This window comes from Tachysurus vachellii, chromosome 11 (genome assembly GCF_030014155.1).
Source record: "Tachysurus vachellii isolate PV-2020 chromosome 11, HZAU_Pvac_v1, whole genome shotgun sequence".
NCBI lineage: Eukaryota > Metazoa > Chordata > Actinopteri > Siluriformes > Bagridae > Tachysurus > Tachysurus vachellii.
In genome coordinates, this window is record NC_083470.1 from 4,113,313 (window position 1) to 4,128,613 (window position 15,301).

Genomic DNA, 15,301 nt, shown 5'->3' on the forward strand with positions numbered 1-15,301 from the left:
CAGAATCCCAGGAAACAGATGATCTTTCAGAATGAAATATTACCTCAGCGAAGGAAACGATTGTACACGGAATGCAGAACAGTTTGTTTTCGGAAAAAAAAGCTTAAAAAGCATCTGTTGAATGTGAAAAACTGAAAAATACAAGAAGCAGAATTGGGATAAATATATGTGTTAGAATAATGTATTTCCATCAGTAGTTTGTTTCTTTTTTCATAGTGAAAGTATAAAAGTGTAGTGTGGGGGGCGCGGTGGCTTAGTGGTTGGCACGTTCGCCTCACACCTCCAGGGTTGGGGGTTCGATTCCCGCCTCCGCCTTGTGTGTGTGGAGTTTGCATGTTCTCCCCGTGCCTCGGGGGTTTCCTCCGGGTACTCCGGTTTCCTCCCCCGGTCCAAAGACATGCATGGTAGGTTGATTGGCATCTTTGGAAAATTGTCCATAGTGTGTGATTGCGTGAGTGAATGAGAGTGTGTGTGTGTGCCCTGCGATGGGTTGGCACTCCGTCCAGGGTGTATCCTGCCTTGATGCCCGATGACGCCTGAGATAGGCACAGGCTCCCTGTGACCTGAGGTAGTTCGGATAAGCGGTAAATTAAATTAAAGTGATGCATTTTTAAAACAAAATAATTGTGATCATCAATTTAAGCCTTCATTTAGATTCAGATTTATATCCTGTTTGTGTCCTCTGTTTCTAGATACCTCAGATCAGCTACGCCTCCACAGCCCCGGAGCTCAGCGATAACAACCGCTACGACTTCTTCTCTCGAGTGGTTCCTCCGGACTCGTACCAGGCTCAGGCCATGGTGGACATCGTCAAGGCTCTTGGCTGGAATTATGTCTCTACGCTGGCCTCCGAGGGCAACTACGGAGAGAGCGGCGTCGATGCGTTTGTTCAGATCTCTCGAGAGGCAGGTACAGTAATGCCCACTGCAGAAAAGTCTCCATTAACGGTCCTAACACTGCTCTTGTATATCTAATCTAATGAAAAGTTTAACAGCACATCTAAATCCTAAATGGGTTTTCATTTCGTTCCTCTACACTGGGGGTTTCGAACTCAAATTCTGCCCAGATCACATCAATATTTTCATGAGCCTTTGCAAGGCCATAAATTAGAGCTATTAAGCGTTGGAATGAACGGTAAAAAAAAAATGCAGGCAGATTGTAAAAAAAAAGAAACGTCGTCTAACTGTAATATTCAGACGGGATTAAACAAATTTTTCAGTCAACTCCACATTGTGTAAGTCTCTGTTAGGCAAAAAATCTTCAGTAAAACTGAATGGGCATGAAACTAGGGCATGTGGTAGCCTAGTGGTTAAGCTGTCGGAAGGTTGTGAGTTTGATCCCAGGTCCACCAAGCTGCTACTGTTGGGCCCCTGAGCAAGGCCCTCAGTTCCTCAGCTGTATTAAAAAAGAGATAATGGAAGTCGCACTGGATAATGGTGTCTGCCAAATGCTGTAAATGAAATGTTAACACTGTATGAAGAGAAGTGCACTAAACTGTTTTTTTTTTGTTTTTTGTTTTTTTTTTGCCGGAACTATAATGTATGGAAAAGATTAGTTACTGGTTTAACAAATAGAAATAAACAATCATCTGATTCCTTAAGTAGACAATATAGATCTTATATCTGTTTGGCTTGAAATTGGAAAAGATTAAGAAGAGCTCACAGTGCTAAGATTATTCTTATGTTCTTCGTCTTTGATTCCAAAACCTCATACATAACAGATAGATACTGAATTTAACATAATGTGCAATAGTATGTGCACGAAGCAGGTAGGTTGCTGTGAATTCTAGGTTGTTTTTGAGTAGTATTTACTAGGGGTTGTTCCAATAATTTTGCAAGCTCAGGCGCACCTAATGAGACGAAGCCGGGTTTGACCCGAGGGCTTGAGTTTGACACATGGGCTCTTGAGAAGTCTGAGTTTCTAGCAGTGAACTAGATAGGTAGCTATTTTTAGAATACATGAAGGCATGAGGGCTTTTCCTGAAATCCAACTGTACAGATAGAGATAAAGGTACATGTGCTAGCAGTTAACTAGCCAGGTAACTATTTAGGAAAGCAGGAAGGCAAGAGATACTGGCTTAAAAGTGTGTGCAGTTTACTAGTTTAGCATTGGTAGTGCACAAAGACATAAGGGCTTTTTCCAAATATCAATATAGACCCTAAGGTAAAGCTGCCAGCAGTTTACTCGATTAACATTGGAAAGGCAGAAGGATATTAGTTTTTTTTTTTAGATCTTAGGGTGGAGGTGCTAACAGATCTCATGGTAAAGCTGTTAGCTTAGCACTGATAGCATTTTGGCAGTGTAGAAAGACACGAGCGCTTTTGCTAATTTAAAGTACTTTAAAGTAGGAAAAAGCAAACACACGTATATCTATCTATCTATCTATCTATCTATCTATCTATCTAGAAGAGGAACTGAGAGCCACTTATTCAACATCAATTGCTCTAAAATTCAATCAGATCTCTGAATGGATTATTTGTCTGGAGGCATTTTGGACTAGAGAAATAAACTAGATAGATTCCCATCCTGCTCTTATCTCACAGAATGCAGCTGAGTGCTGCTTTGACTCGTCTTCATTTCACTCCATTATTGGCTTTTCAACTCTAGTGGTTTTACTTTCCTTGGGAATTAATGTTGTAAATAAGTCATATTTACTACTATATAAGTGCTATATGTAATATTTATAACCTCATTCTGTATTTATGCTTCACTGTCTTGCTGGACATTGTCTACAGAGTCAGATGTGACTTAATGTAATGGGAAAGTAAAGTAATGGGAAATGGATTGTGGAAAAAAGATAGGTTTGATATCAATGTCAGAAATTGTATATGTATAAGATAGATAGATAGATAGATAGACAGACAGACAGACAGGCAGACAGACAGACAGACAGACAGACAGATAGATATATAGATAGATAGATAGATAGATAGATAGATAGATAGATAGATAGATAGATAGATAGATAGATAATCTATCTACACAAAAATTCTTATTTTGAGTGCTTCAGGCATATATAAATTATATATCTTTTTTATATATAATATAATATAATAATATAATTATATACAATATAAATTTTATATCTTTTTTCTGCCTCACAGGACTTTTATGAAAAAAAAAGTACACAAAAAGAACAAAAAAGTAAACTGAGAGAGACAAAAGTATGACAAAAAGGACTGGGTAAAAGAAATAAAACATTGTCACTATAACCAGAAGTGGTGAACAACATTCATTCATTCATCTTCTACCGCTTATCCAGACTACTCTCGGGTCACGGGGAGCCTGTGCCTATCTCAGGCGTCATCGGGCATCAAGGCAGGATACACCCTGGACGGCGTGCCAACCCATCGCAGGGCACACACACACACTCTCATTCACTCACGCAATCACACACTACGGACAATTTTCCAGAGATGCCAATCAACCTACCATGCGTGTCTTTGGACCGGGGGAGGAAACCGGAGTACCCGGAGGAAACCCCCGAGGCACGGGGAGAACATGCAAACTCCACACACACAAGGTGGAGGCGGGAATCGAACCCCGACCCTGGAGGTGTGAGGCGAACGTGCTAACCACTAAGCCACAGTGTCCCCGGTGAACAACATAACAGCAAAAAAAACAAAAAATTGCCAGCATAATAGACAAAGACTAGGACATTATATAAAGAGAACAACGTCTTATGTGTAGGATTTTAAAAAATTAGGATTTTAATTTTAAAACTAAGCAAATCAGATTTTAGAACACGATGCACTATATTTAAAGCAACTTGTAATGTAAGGCCACTGTATTGCTTTTTTTTCTTATCACATATCACCTTTACCTTATTTTATCTCGAACACTCATCAGCTAATTATATGTCAGTGGATTGACGCTGCTGTCCAAATCAGATTTGACCCTCCTTAACCTTCAGTGTCTTCTTTTTCCATCTGAACTGAACCAAATTAGTCAGGCTATTAATATCACACCCAGCACTGTACGTCCCAAAGAGTCTGAAAAACATGGCCGTGACGTCAGTATGCATTTATACCCGTCTTCTTGGTAACATCTCTGTGGTCATTAATATAGATTAGAGCTAGTCAACATTCAATGAGACAAATTTCAATATGAGTGTCTATCTTCTTGTGAGACAGGAGGCTTGTGCATTGCTCAGTCTATAAAGATCCCCCGAGACCCCAAACCCGGAGAGTTTGACAAGATCATTAAGAGATTAATGGAGACCCCGAACGCTCGAGGGATCATCATCTTCGCCAATGAAGACGACATCAAGTAAGTCCATCAGTGCTCATGTACTGTCAGCACTGCTATTTGAACTGTGAAAGAGTGAATTTTTCCAACTGTATTTTATGGATTATTGGGAATACTTACACTAAACATCTGTATAACTGAAAACGAATACGTTTTTCACCCTTCTTATATTTTCATATCATTCTACCGTCCATGTGCACGTCTCATGACCCATGACCTTATAACCATGTATACAGAAAACATCCAATCCAATCTCTACCAACCCCATCAACCAATCATGTGGCAGCAGCTCAGTGCATACTACAAACCATTATTTACATCAATTATCAGAATGGGGAAAAATACCATTTCTATAACTTTCCGTGATCATGGTTGCTTGTACCAGACAGGCTAATTTTTAAAAATAATTGCGCTTTTGGAAAAAGGAAGTTGAGCTGACAGGAAGTCCACAGACACTCAAATAACCATTCTTTACAACTGTGGTTAGCAGAAACACGTCTCAAACTTTGAAGCAGATAAATGAATAAATGAATAAATGGATGATGGTGATGATGATGATGATGATGGGGCAGTGGTAGCTCAAGTGGTTAAGGCTCTGTTGATTGGAAGATTGGGGTTCGAGCACCAGCCCATGCCTTTGTTGGGCCCTTGAGCAACCCTCACTTGTGCACTGACTCCAACCTTCAAAATTGGAATATGCAAAGAATTCATTTCACTGTGCTTTAATGTATATGTGACAAAATATAGGCTTCTATTCTGTAAACCGGGATCCATTGCACAGTAATCTAAACCTACTGTACATGACAAATTTTCATAAGCCTGTGATCTCCTTTCCTTAGGATCCTTAACATCCCTATCATCATGGAAGTGTTTCTCTTGTACATACTGTACATTACTATTTATATAACGCTAATGGTGAGGTAGTTATAAGACGAAGTGCATTACTTGGCTTGTTTTTGCACCAGTTATAGCTGGGTGTATTGTGGGTGTGTAAACATAGACAAAAGACGGAAGATTCGGTTTGAAATCATTACAAGCGTAATTAGAATGGAGTCTCTTTGATGCATTGATAGGCTAATAAAGGGGGCAGGAAAATTAAATTAGCCATTGAACTGTGAAGCAGTGTGAAGAGCATGATGGGTAAAATCTCCAGACCATGCGTTAAACAGAGAAACAGATGGGTCCGTGTAGATTTGGGTTGATAAATATCGATACGTATTACATTGGTAATAAAACAGTAGATATGATACACAAAACAAAAAAAACAAAATAAAACCTATTTATTAGATATTAGAATAGATATTTCAGATTTTGCAAGCTTGACTTGTGTAATGCCGTAACACAATAGCTTGACCCAGCCTACGGCCTGTGCTGTATCTGCTTTTAAAATGTCACTTTAAGAGGCCAGAGGTAGAAAAGCTGTCAGAGATTAAAGCCTTTCTGATGTTATCTCTGCCATTCAGTGACTTTTTACATTGAACGCAGGTACTGAGACGCCGTCGTCTCGACCGCGCTTCGTTGAAACCTTGACAACTCAACTGCCAAAGTAGCAAAGGATGAAAAGCCGTAAGTGGAGATACGGAGTAAAACATTTACCTTCAGCCATAGTGTTGAGAAGTGACAGATTGCCAGTCTGTCTGTCAATGGATTCAGAGCTTTAGTCTTGAATTGAAGAAGGTCATCACTTCATGCTGCCCAGCTGAGCCAGTGAGCAGAGTGTAAGAACGTTATCTGAATGTAAAGTCTAGTTCAAGGGAAAAAAGTTTAAGATTTAACTGCTGCCGTCTTTGAAAGTGTCTGGAGGGTACATATTTCACCTTCTGAGATGAGATGGGATGAAAGTCAATATTATAAGATATAAAGATGCTTCTATGCACAATCATATCATCATATGTTACAAAATGTTAGTTTTAAGAAGGACTGACGGAAACATAACCCACGTCCCTTCTTTACTCTTACTGATAGAAATAGAGGCCACGCCTCCTTTTTACGGACACTGACAGAGGCCACACCTCCTTCTTTACTAGGACTGACAGAAACAGACGCCATGCCTCCTTCTTTATAAGCACTGACAAAAACAGAGACCACGCCTCCTTCTTTATAAGCGCTGACAAAAACAGAGGCCACACCTCCTTCTTTACAGGCAGTAATAGAGGCCACACCTCCTTCTTTATAAGCACTGACAAAAACAGAGACCACGCCTCCTTCTTTATAAGCACTGACAAAAACAGAGACCACGCCTCCTTCTTTATAAGCACTGACAAAAACAGAGGCCACACCTCCTTCTTTACAGGCAGTAATAGAGGCCACACCCCCTTCTTTACTAGCACTGACAAAAACAGAGACCACGCCTCCTTCTTTATAAGCACTGACAAAAACAGAGGCCACACCTCCTTCTTTACAGGCAGTAATAGAGGCCACACCCCCTTCTTTACTAGCACTGACAAAAACAGAGACCACGCCTCCTTCTTTATAAGCACTGACAAAAACAGAGACCACGCCTCCTTCTTTATAAGCACTGACAAAAACTGAGACCACGCCTCCTTCTTTATAAGCACTGACAAAAACAGAGACCACGCCTCCTTCTTTATAAGCACTGACAAAAACAGAGACCACGCCTCCTTCATTACAGGCACTGATAAAAACAGAGGCAGTGCTTTCTTTTTTATGGGCATTATCAAAAACAGAGGCCACACTTCCTTCTTTATGGGCACAGATAGAAACAGAGGCCACACCTCCTTCTTTATGGGCACAGATAGAAACCGAGGCCACACCTCCTTCTTTACTAAGACTGACAGAAACAGTTTGAAATCATTTTTGAAATAAAAAATAATATAAATAAACAGGGAGCACATTCCACTGTAATGTATTGAATCAGTGTCACTTTGTTGTAAATATTGAGCAAGGTGCATTAATTTGAATCAGTGAAAGCTCTTCATATGCAGCCCTGTGCATGCCAGTGTTTGCTGATGAAGACTTTAGCCAGTGTGACATGCTGCTGACAGCCTTTCCACGACGTCGGCATGGACAGACGTGTGTGCTGAAGTCTCACACTCATTAAAGCTTGCACCACTAAACAAGCGCTGCGTGTTGACATGGTGAGAACCGGCACTCACTCTGCTACTGGAACAGAATTCAAATCAGATATAATTAGCGGCCGATTCAGAGGGAGTCAGAAGGCCAGTAGCTGATTTGTTAACAAGCGCTTGTGGCTGCATCACAGTTCAGCTAGTTGTTCTGCTGGAGTCGATATGGCACTCATTAATGAGGCAGGACCTAGTGATGTGGCCCACTGGACTGGCTCTGTAATGGCTGTCCTTGTATCAGTTTCTAAGGGGTATGGATTTTTCTGTATTTTTAATATAAAAACTTCATGGCTTCAAGTTCAATCCTGTAAATTCTGTAAATAATCCATTTTGGGATTAAATAATTTCCATTTCTCTGGTTTTCTCCTACCTATTAAAAACCCAGCATTAAGTGTGCAGGATGTGCTAAATTGAATGAATGAATGAATGAATGAATGAATGAATTATAAGAAATTCATATAATTTACCCAGATATTTATATCAAAGAAGACCAAACCTTTACTAGGTTTCTTCATATTGAGTGAAGGTAAAACACTGTTTATTCACTGCATCCTTTACTGCAATGATAGAAATTAACACACCATGAACTTCACCATTAAAGTAAATGTATACGTTTAGTTATCGTTTGTTTAAATGAATTCTATCTGCCTCAACTGATTTTTCAAACCTGACTAAAAAATATGCATAAATTAGCAACAACAACAATAAATTCATTTGCAGTTAATGCAACGTTGTTTCTCTATTTTTTTTTGCCTTTAATGCAATGGAAATTAAAAGCAAGAGACCGTTCAAAAATTCAACTTTATAATGAAGATGCTGATAAATGCCTTTATCCTCTAGTTCTGTTTATTGATTTCTTGCTCTCTTTGGTGTAGGCAGATACTAGAAGCAGCTAAACGGGCAAACCTGACAGGCCACTTTAAGTTTGTGGGCTCAGACAGCTGGGGAGCAAAGAGCGCACCCATCCTGGACAACGAGGACGTGGCCGAGGGAGCCGTCACCATCCTGCCCAAAAGAGCCTCTGTGGAAGGTAAAGACATAGATGTTCCACTATGGCTCCACATAGATGGTGTTTCCATAGAAACAATACTAGCACAGTCATAGTTGGAGAAAAGTAAACAACAACAATTCTTACCATTCAGATAGAGTAAATATTCTCATTAAAGATGTGTTAACATCTAGCAGAAAACATGTCATAAAACATGCTAACTAGCCTAACTACAGCATCATGCTGAACTGCACATAAATCATAAAGAAAACTCACGATAAAATGAGGATGAGTATCATGTCTAATCCGAGCCATTTCTGCCTTCTGGATCTTGTTTGCTAACCTGTTAAACCGCTCAGTTTCAGCCTCGGTTTCAGGCAGCGCTGTTTCTCTGGGTATGTTTTATTGTCAGGGTTCGATCAGTACTTCATGTCCCGCTCTCTGGAGAACAATCGCAGAAATATCTGGTTTGCTGAGTTCTGGGAGGATGACTTCAAGTGCAAGCTCACACGGCCGGGCATCAAGCTCGACCCAGGGAAGAAGAAATGCACAGGTAAAACCAACTGTTTCTTTCTTTGTTTAAAGCATTTTAATTAAATCTTTATTTTGTGGAGGCTAAGAGAACGCTACAGGTGTGAAACTGTGTATTACGTAAAGATCCTTCAAAAACAATGTAAATGTTGTGAAAGTGTATGTAAATTGTGAAATGTATGTAAATTGTGAAAGTGAAACAGTTCACAATACTTTGATACGTGATGTGATTTCATATATTTGAGTAGACAAATACAGCTACTGCTGCTGGAAATATGAAAATAGGACTCAAAATAATGTCCGAAGACCCGCCCTAAATTATGTAAGCCCCTCCCCTGAATTATGTAAGCCCTGCCCTGAATTACATAATGCCCTCCTCTGAGTAACATAAGATCAGCCCCTGAATTAGTCAAGTTCTGCCCCTTAATTCTTTAAGCACACCCCTGAATTACATAAGTCCCTCCCCAAATGACACAGGCCCCACCCCTAAATCACATAAATCCCAACCAGAATTATGGTAGCCCCTCCCCCAAATTACGTAAGACCCTCCCATGAGTTTTGTAATGTCTTATGTTTAAATCACATAAACTCCTTTCCTGAATCACAAAAGCCTGAATTACGCATGTCCCGCTTCGTCGGTTCAGACTTTCTCCAGAAAAACACTGACTTATCAGGATATTTTGCTGAGTCATGTGCAGATATAGTGTATAGTTATCAGGATCTTTTGCTTAGTCATGTGCAGATATACTGTAGTGTATAGTTATCAGGATCTTTTGCTGAGTCATGTGCAGATATACTGTAGTGTATAGTTATCAGGATCTTTTGCTGTGTCATTTGCAGATATAGTGTATAGTTATCAGGATATTTTGCTTAGTCATGTGCAGATATAGTGTATAGTTATCAGGATCTTTTGCTGAGTCATGTGCAGATATAGTGTATAGTTATCAGGATCTTTTGCTGAGTCATGTGCAGATATAGTGTATAGTTATCAGGATCTTTTGCTGAGTCATGTGCAAATACATGTATAGTGTATTGTTATCAGGATCTTTTGCTTAATCATTTGCAGATATAGTGTATAGTTGTCAGGATATTTTGCTTAGCAATGTGCAGATATAGTGTATAGTTATCAGGATCTTTTGCTGAGTCATTTACAGATATAGTGTATAGTTATCAGGATCTTTTGCTGAGTCACGTGCAGATACATGTATAGTGTATAGTTATCAGGATCGTTTGCTGAGTCATTTGCAGATATAGTGTATAGTTATCAGGATCTTTTGCTGAGTCATTTGCAGATATAGTATACTTGGCTCCAAGTTTACCAAACACCTTGCATGCCATTTATGCATGAAACATCATCATCTCTTTTTATGGGTCTCACCCTAGAGCACGGTCTTATACTGTATATAGTGCATCAGTGGAAATAATTACCCCAGGAGCATCATCAATACGGCCGATTTGGTCCTAAATAACTAAATAACTTTAGGAAATGTTTCTGTTCAGTTGCATTGAATCCGCTGAAGATTTTATAGTCTTGATCATAAAGCACCTCTGTGGCTGCGGGACTGTAATCCAGCAGAGAGGAAAATAAACCTCTACCTGACACCACCTGTTTAATCAGCTGGGGTCGCTCCTCTGATGACTGATGTGTTGTACAGTATCGTGTTTATCTCCTGTCACATTTTGTGGATTAGACTGGAGATTGGACTCCAGGTGGCTGTGTTGTATTTATCTCAATTTTCATGTCAGAATGTGATGTCTTTAGAGGTGCTCCTATTCTAGAGGCTGAGGCTTGTTTATTAAACCAAATGAACAGATTTATTCATAAAATCATACTCTGGTGCATTTACACAAGAAATGTGGTGTTCATTAAAATCCTGTTGGTTCGGGGGAAATTGTTGTATCAAATTTAAATCGATCTCTAATAAGCTTTTACATTTTAGTACTACTGTAAGTATAAACTCATTAAAGCGCTAGAGCTATCAACCATCGGAAGAAAGCTTATCAAACCTCAGCAGCCGAGAAGGATTTCATGTTTTCGTGATCACAGAAATGAACTCAAAGTCAAAATCACACAAAACTCAGTAAAATCCTGGAGGTACTGCTTTACTGTCTCTCACAGTCATTTTCCTTCCTGCAGTTGTCTCATTTATGAGTTGCTAAAAGATAGAGAATCCACAGACAACAAAAGACTTACTTTGGATTTTTTCTTTCTTTTTTTTTTTTTCAAACTTTTGTTTGTTCTGTCAACTTTCCACGAATAAATGTGACATTTTTTTGGCATATTGGGGCTGATTTATTTTTAATTATCCAAAACAAATCCTTACATAAAACAGCTTCATTGCTGAGCCTCTGTGATGGTTCAGAGCATGAGACAGGATGGAAGGAATAGTTTTGTCTCCGAGTGTAGACTGTGACAGCGTGACAGTGACTTCGACGGCCTGTAATTCTCTCGGATGATTATTCGTTTGCGTCTCACCTTTTTGATTGTCGCTCTTAATTTATACCTCCATCCCGTTTTTGGCTCTCTCTGCTTCCCTCAGGTAAGGAACGGATCAGTCGCGACTCGCTGTACGAGCAGGAGGGGAAGGTGCAGTTTGTGATCGATGCTGTTTACGCCATGGCACACGCTTTACACAACATGCACCAGGACCTGTGTCCGGGGGCAACTGGACTCTGTGCTAAGATGGACCCTGTAGAGGGACGTTTACTGCTCAGTTACATCCGCTCTGTCAACTTTAATGGTGAGTCCAGCTCAGGATTTCAGGCCAACACACACACACACACACAATGCAGGCATTCACTAAATTCCAGGGGTTTCGTTATCACCACCTAAAGTGGGCGTGTTTCCGGAGGTCTTGGAAAAACGCCCTCTTTCAAAAAAAAGAGCATACTACGAAGGACAAAACAGTCATACAGGTAGATTTATTTTAAATAAACAACCAAAAACTACGTTTAGGGTTAAGGTTAGGGTTAGGGTTAGATTATCAAATAGGCCACGCCTACCCAATGACACAATATCTGTTACGCTGTTCTGAAATCCATGGAAATAATTGCATCCCCACGCATGCGCACACACACACCCAAGCACACTTACATGCACATGCACATATACACACACATTTATTCATACCCACAAGCATACCTACATGCACAAGCACACACGCACACAATTACACGCACACACAGCTTCACTTACATTATTGAAATGCTAATGAGGCAGAATCACATTTGAGATAAAAGAACCTGTATTTTTTATTTTTTTTGAGTAATAGATTTTTTTAAAGAAATAACTCATTCTAGCATTTACGGTTATTTTTTCTTTTCCCTGATCATCTTTTTTTTTTAGTTTTTACTTTCAAAAGCTCTTCACACAGTTAGTAAGGATAATGAACTGTGAAACTGCACAACCTGTCATTATTTTTAAATGTTATGACACAAAATGCACTCACTGAAAACAGTTTTCTTAAAAATCCCTGCACTCTTTTGCGCTCAAGCTCAGAAAATCAGCACAACGGTGTGTTTCTTGAGCCAAACAAACAAAAGAAAAAGAGAGATCAAATCAGCAAGGCAAGACAGATTTGAAAATGAAGTTTCATCCATAAACAGTGAATTTCTTCCACACTTCGAACGCACTACAAACCATCGACGAGCCGAACTTCTTGTAACATCGTGTCACCGAATGTGTCAGAAATAGTCAAAAATAAATGTGTCAAAAATTGTTATCGAACCGGAGATGAGTCTACTGATGATCTGCTAGACATCATGAGCTAGAAACTAAATAAAGCAGAAGAAAAAAATTGATATGTTTTTGTTGTATATCAAAGATTGTCAGAAGCATAACCAGGGCGCCTGTGATTTATCTATTTTTTAAAGTTATTATATTTATTATTTAGTCCTCATCTGCTGATTTGACTGAACAGGAAAATAGAATGGACTGTAATCAAGCAGAACTATAAATAATGTGGAAAATCTTGGTCCTAATGTGTTTCAGTTATAAACAAGTCCATGAACAGTTCATTTTAATAGACTTTAATGTATCATTTTCACATATAGATACGTCCTTAGTTGAAGAAAGTGGTTATAAAGTTTGTAAGTGTGTTTGAGACGCCCTGGTCTATATGGAAAGTGGCACTGTGGTGCAATGAGCAGCTTCCTGGTTCGATCACGAGCTCGGGTTACTGTCTACGCGTCTGTGAGTCCCGGTTTTCCTGGAAGAAAATCCACAGTAACCCTGACCAGGATACTGAGGAGAAATGAACGAATGGTGTTTAAATTGTGCAGAGATTATCTGCTCAATCTCACTAACCACAAACTGTTATACCAGAAGCCAAAAATGAAGTTTCCTCCTGTTTTTGTCGTGTCCATGTTCGGTATCGAACGTCTTTGTCATGTCTCAGTCCACAGTGATCGTTAATAAGAAGCTCATATGAAAGTAGACACTCTAAAATTTTTTAGTGTTTTTTTAGTGTTTCTGTCTTTTCGTAGACTGCTTGTTGCAATAAATCATAAAAAAAGTTCCAAATAAGCCAAAAACGGACAAATGTTTCTATCTTCAAAGTAAATGTTGATATCGAACCCTTTTCTTCTTTCTGGAGATGCTCCAAGTGCTTATTTGTCTAAAAAGCAACGAAGATACAAAGATGTATCTTCAACCACTAAAATTCAGTTTTCTTTGCCAAAAAAATGGAAATTCCTCCTGTTTGTGTTGTGTTCAGTATTGAACGTCTTTGTCATGCCTAACCCAACAGTGGTGGTTAATATGAAGCTCAGGACTATAAGAAGTTGTAGAAACTGTTTTTACCTACCTACTAGGACAAAATATATTCAAAGAAACCTTCCAAAGAATCTTTTTTTCTCACACAAATGTTTCTATCTTCAAAGTAAAGATAGTGATCAAACCCATTTCTGCTCTCTGAGTTGCCCAAGTGTTTATCTTCAACTACTAAAATTCAGTGTAAGGTTATCAACAGAGGGAAAAACACACGTCTCACACTGAAAGCCACCAGAGTCCTGGATCGTTTTAGATCAGACTTACAGCTAGAAAATCACTCATTTGTTTATACTTATCAAAAATGTTTGATAATTCAATTTCCATTCTGTCGGCAGAAAGGAACGCCGGCGTACTGGTAAAAATGGTCTCTTATTAAATCTCGTGTCTGTAGACAGCAGCACTACCTTCTCAGTAGTATTAATTTAGTCATAGTCTTAGTCTTGTGCCAAATGTCCTTGTTAGTTTTAGTCATATTTAGTCATTCACATATATTTTCTTGTTAGTCTTAGTTTTAGTCGACTAAACGTCTCGTCATTTCAGTCTAGTTTTAGTCAAAAGAAAACTCAAGGTATCTTAGTCAAGTTTTAGTCGACTAAAAGTCTTTTAATTTTAGTCTAGTTTTAGTCAAAAATTTTAGTCTTTTTTTAAAATAACACATTATTACTGAGATTATTACTGATAAACATTTCAGTAAAAAAAGTGTTTCACATATGTTTCACTCGAACTTGACCGCACATCACATTTTTTACTTTATTGATGCTGCTTTTAATCGCAATGCAAAGACCGGTCATCGGGACATAAGCTGTCATGTACAATAAAAGAGCCTGTGCAGCGACAGGAAATATAATTTAACACAAAAAGCCGCCTAGACCAGCGGTGTGTGGACGAATTCTTTCTACGCACACACTAAACAGCGCGAAGCCGCGAACTCGTTCTGAATATTTTAAAGGCGTAACAGCTGATAAAAAAGCAGAGACAATTGTAGACGAAAATGAAGAGAGATTTTATCTTAGTTTTTATTTTATACAAAACATTTTCGTCTCGTCTTTTTTCGTCAACAATAATGCATGTTAATTTAGTCTTAGTCAGCGTTTTTGGACAGCGGTGCAGTCTCGTCATCGTCTCGTCTTAGTCATGAAAAAAAAAGGTTGTTGACGAACATATTTCGTCTCGTCTCGTCTGACGAAATTAACACTATTTCTCAGAAGATCACAGTGTTGGCTCGGCTGTAGGTCAACCGGGTTGTGTTGTGCTGTGTTGTGTTGTGTATAGTGTAGACTTTCATAAGCGCTGCTCTGCCCTGCAGTACAGTTTTACCTGAGTGACTTACACTGCTTATTTCGGCTGTTGAAGCTCTGCACTCCATTACCACAGCATCTTTTTCTTTCTTTCTCTCTTTTCTTTTCTTCTTCTTTTTCCCTCCCTAATTTTGTCAGACTCGTCTCAGACCCCCCTAGCATTTATAAAATGTTATTTCTCCAGCCACACTCGGCCCTGGATTTCTAAAGGAATTGTCCATTAAGGTTTTTTGACCGTAGGAAAAAGGAAACTCGCTCTCCTCGATCTCTTGCGACTGAAAGCCTTGAGCATCCAAACGAGCAGCATGCATTATTTCAGAAGAAGGGAAAAAACCCCATAAGGAGTCCCTATTTTTATCCTAAGACTTCAAATGAGGCT

At 39.2% G+C, this 15,301-nt stretch overlaps 1 protein-coding gene across 1 annotated transcript in view; it reads left to right on the forward strand.

The window, feature by feature from the left end:
• Positions 1–15,301, forward strand: part of grm6a (glutamate receptor, metabotropic 6a) — a 74,938-nt gene that overhangs the window by 36,119 nt on the left and 23,518 nt on the right. The window contains exons 3-7 of the mRNA XM_060881256.1: positions 693–909; positions 4,134–4,269; positions 8,210–8,364; positions 8,735–8,875; positions 11,394–11,594. Coding sequence (XP_060737239.1) covers positions 693–909; positions 4,134–4,269; positions 8,210–8,364; positions 8,735–8,875; positions 11,394–11,594 — 850 coding nt within the window. The remainder of the gene's footprint in view (positions 1–692; positions 910–4,133; positions 4,270–8,209; positions 8,365–8,734; positions 8,876–11,393; positions 11,595–15,301) is intronic.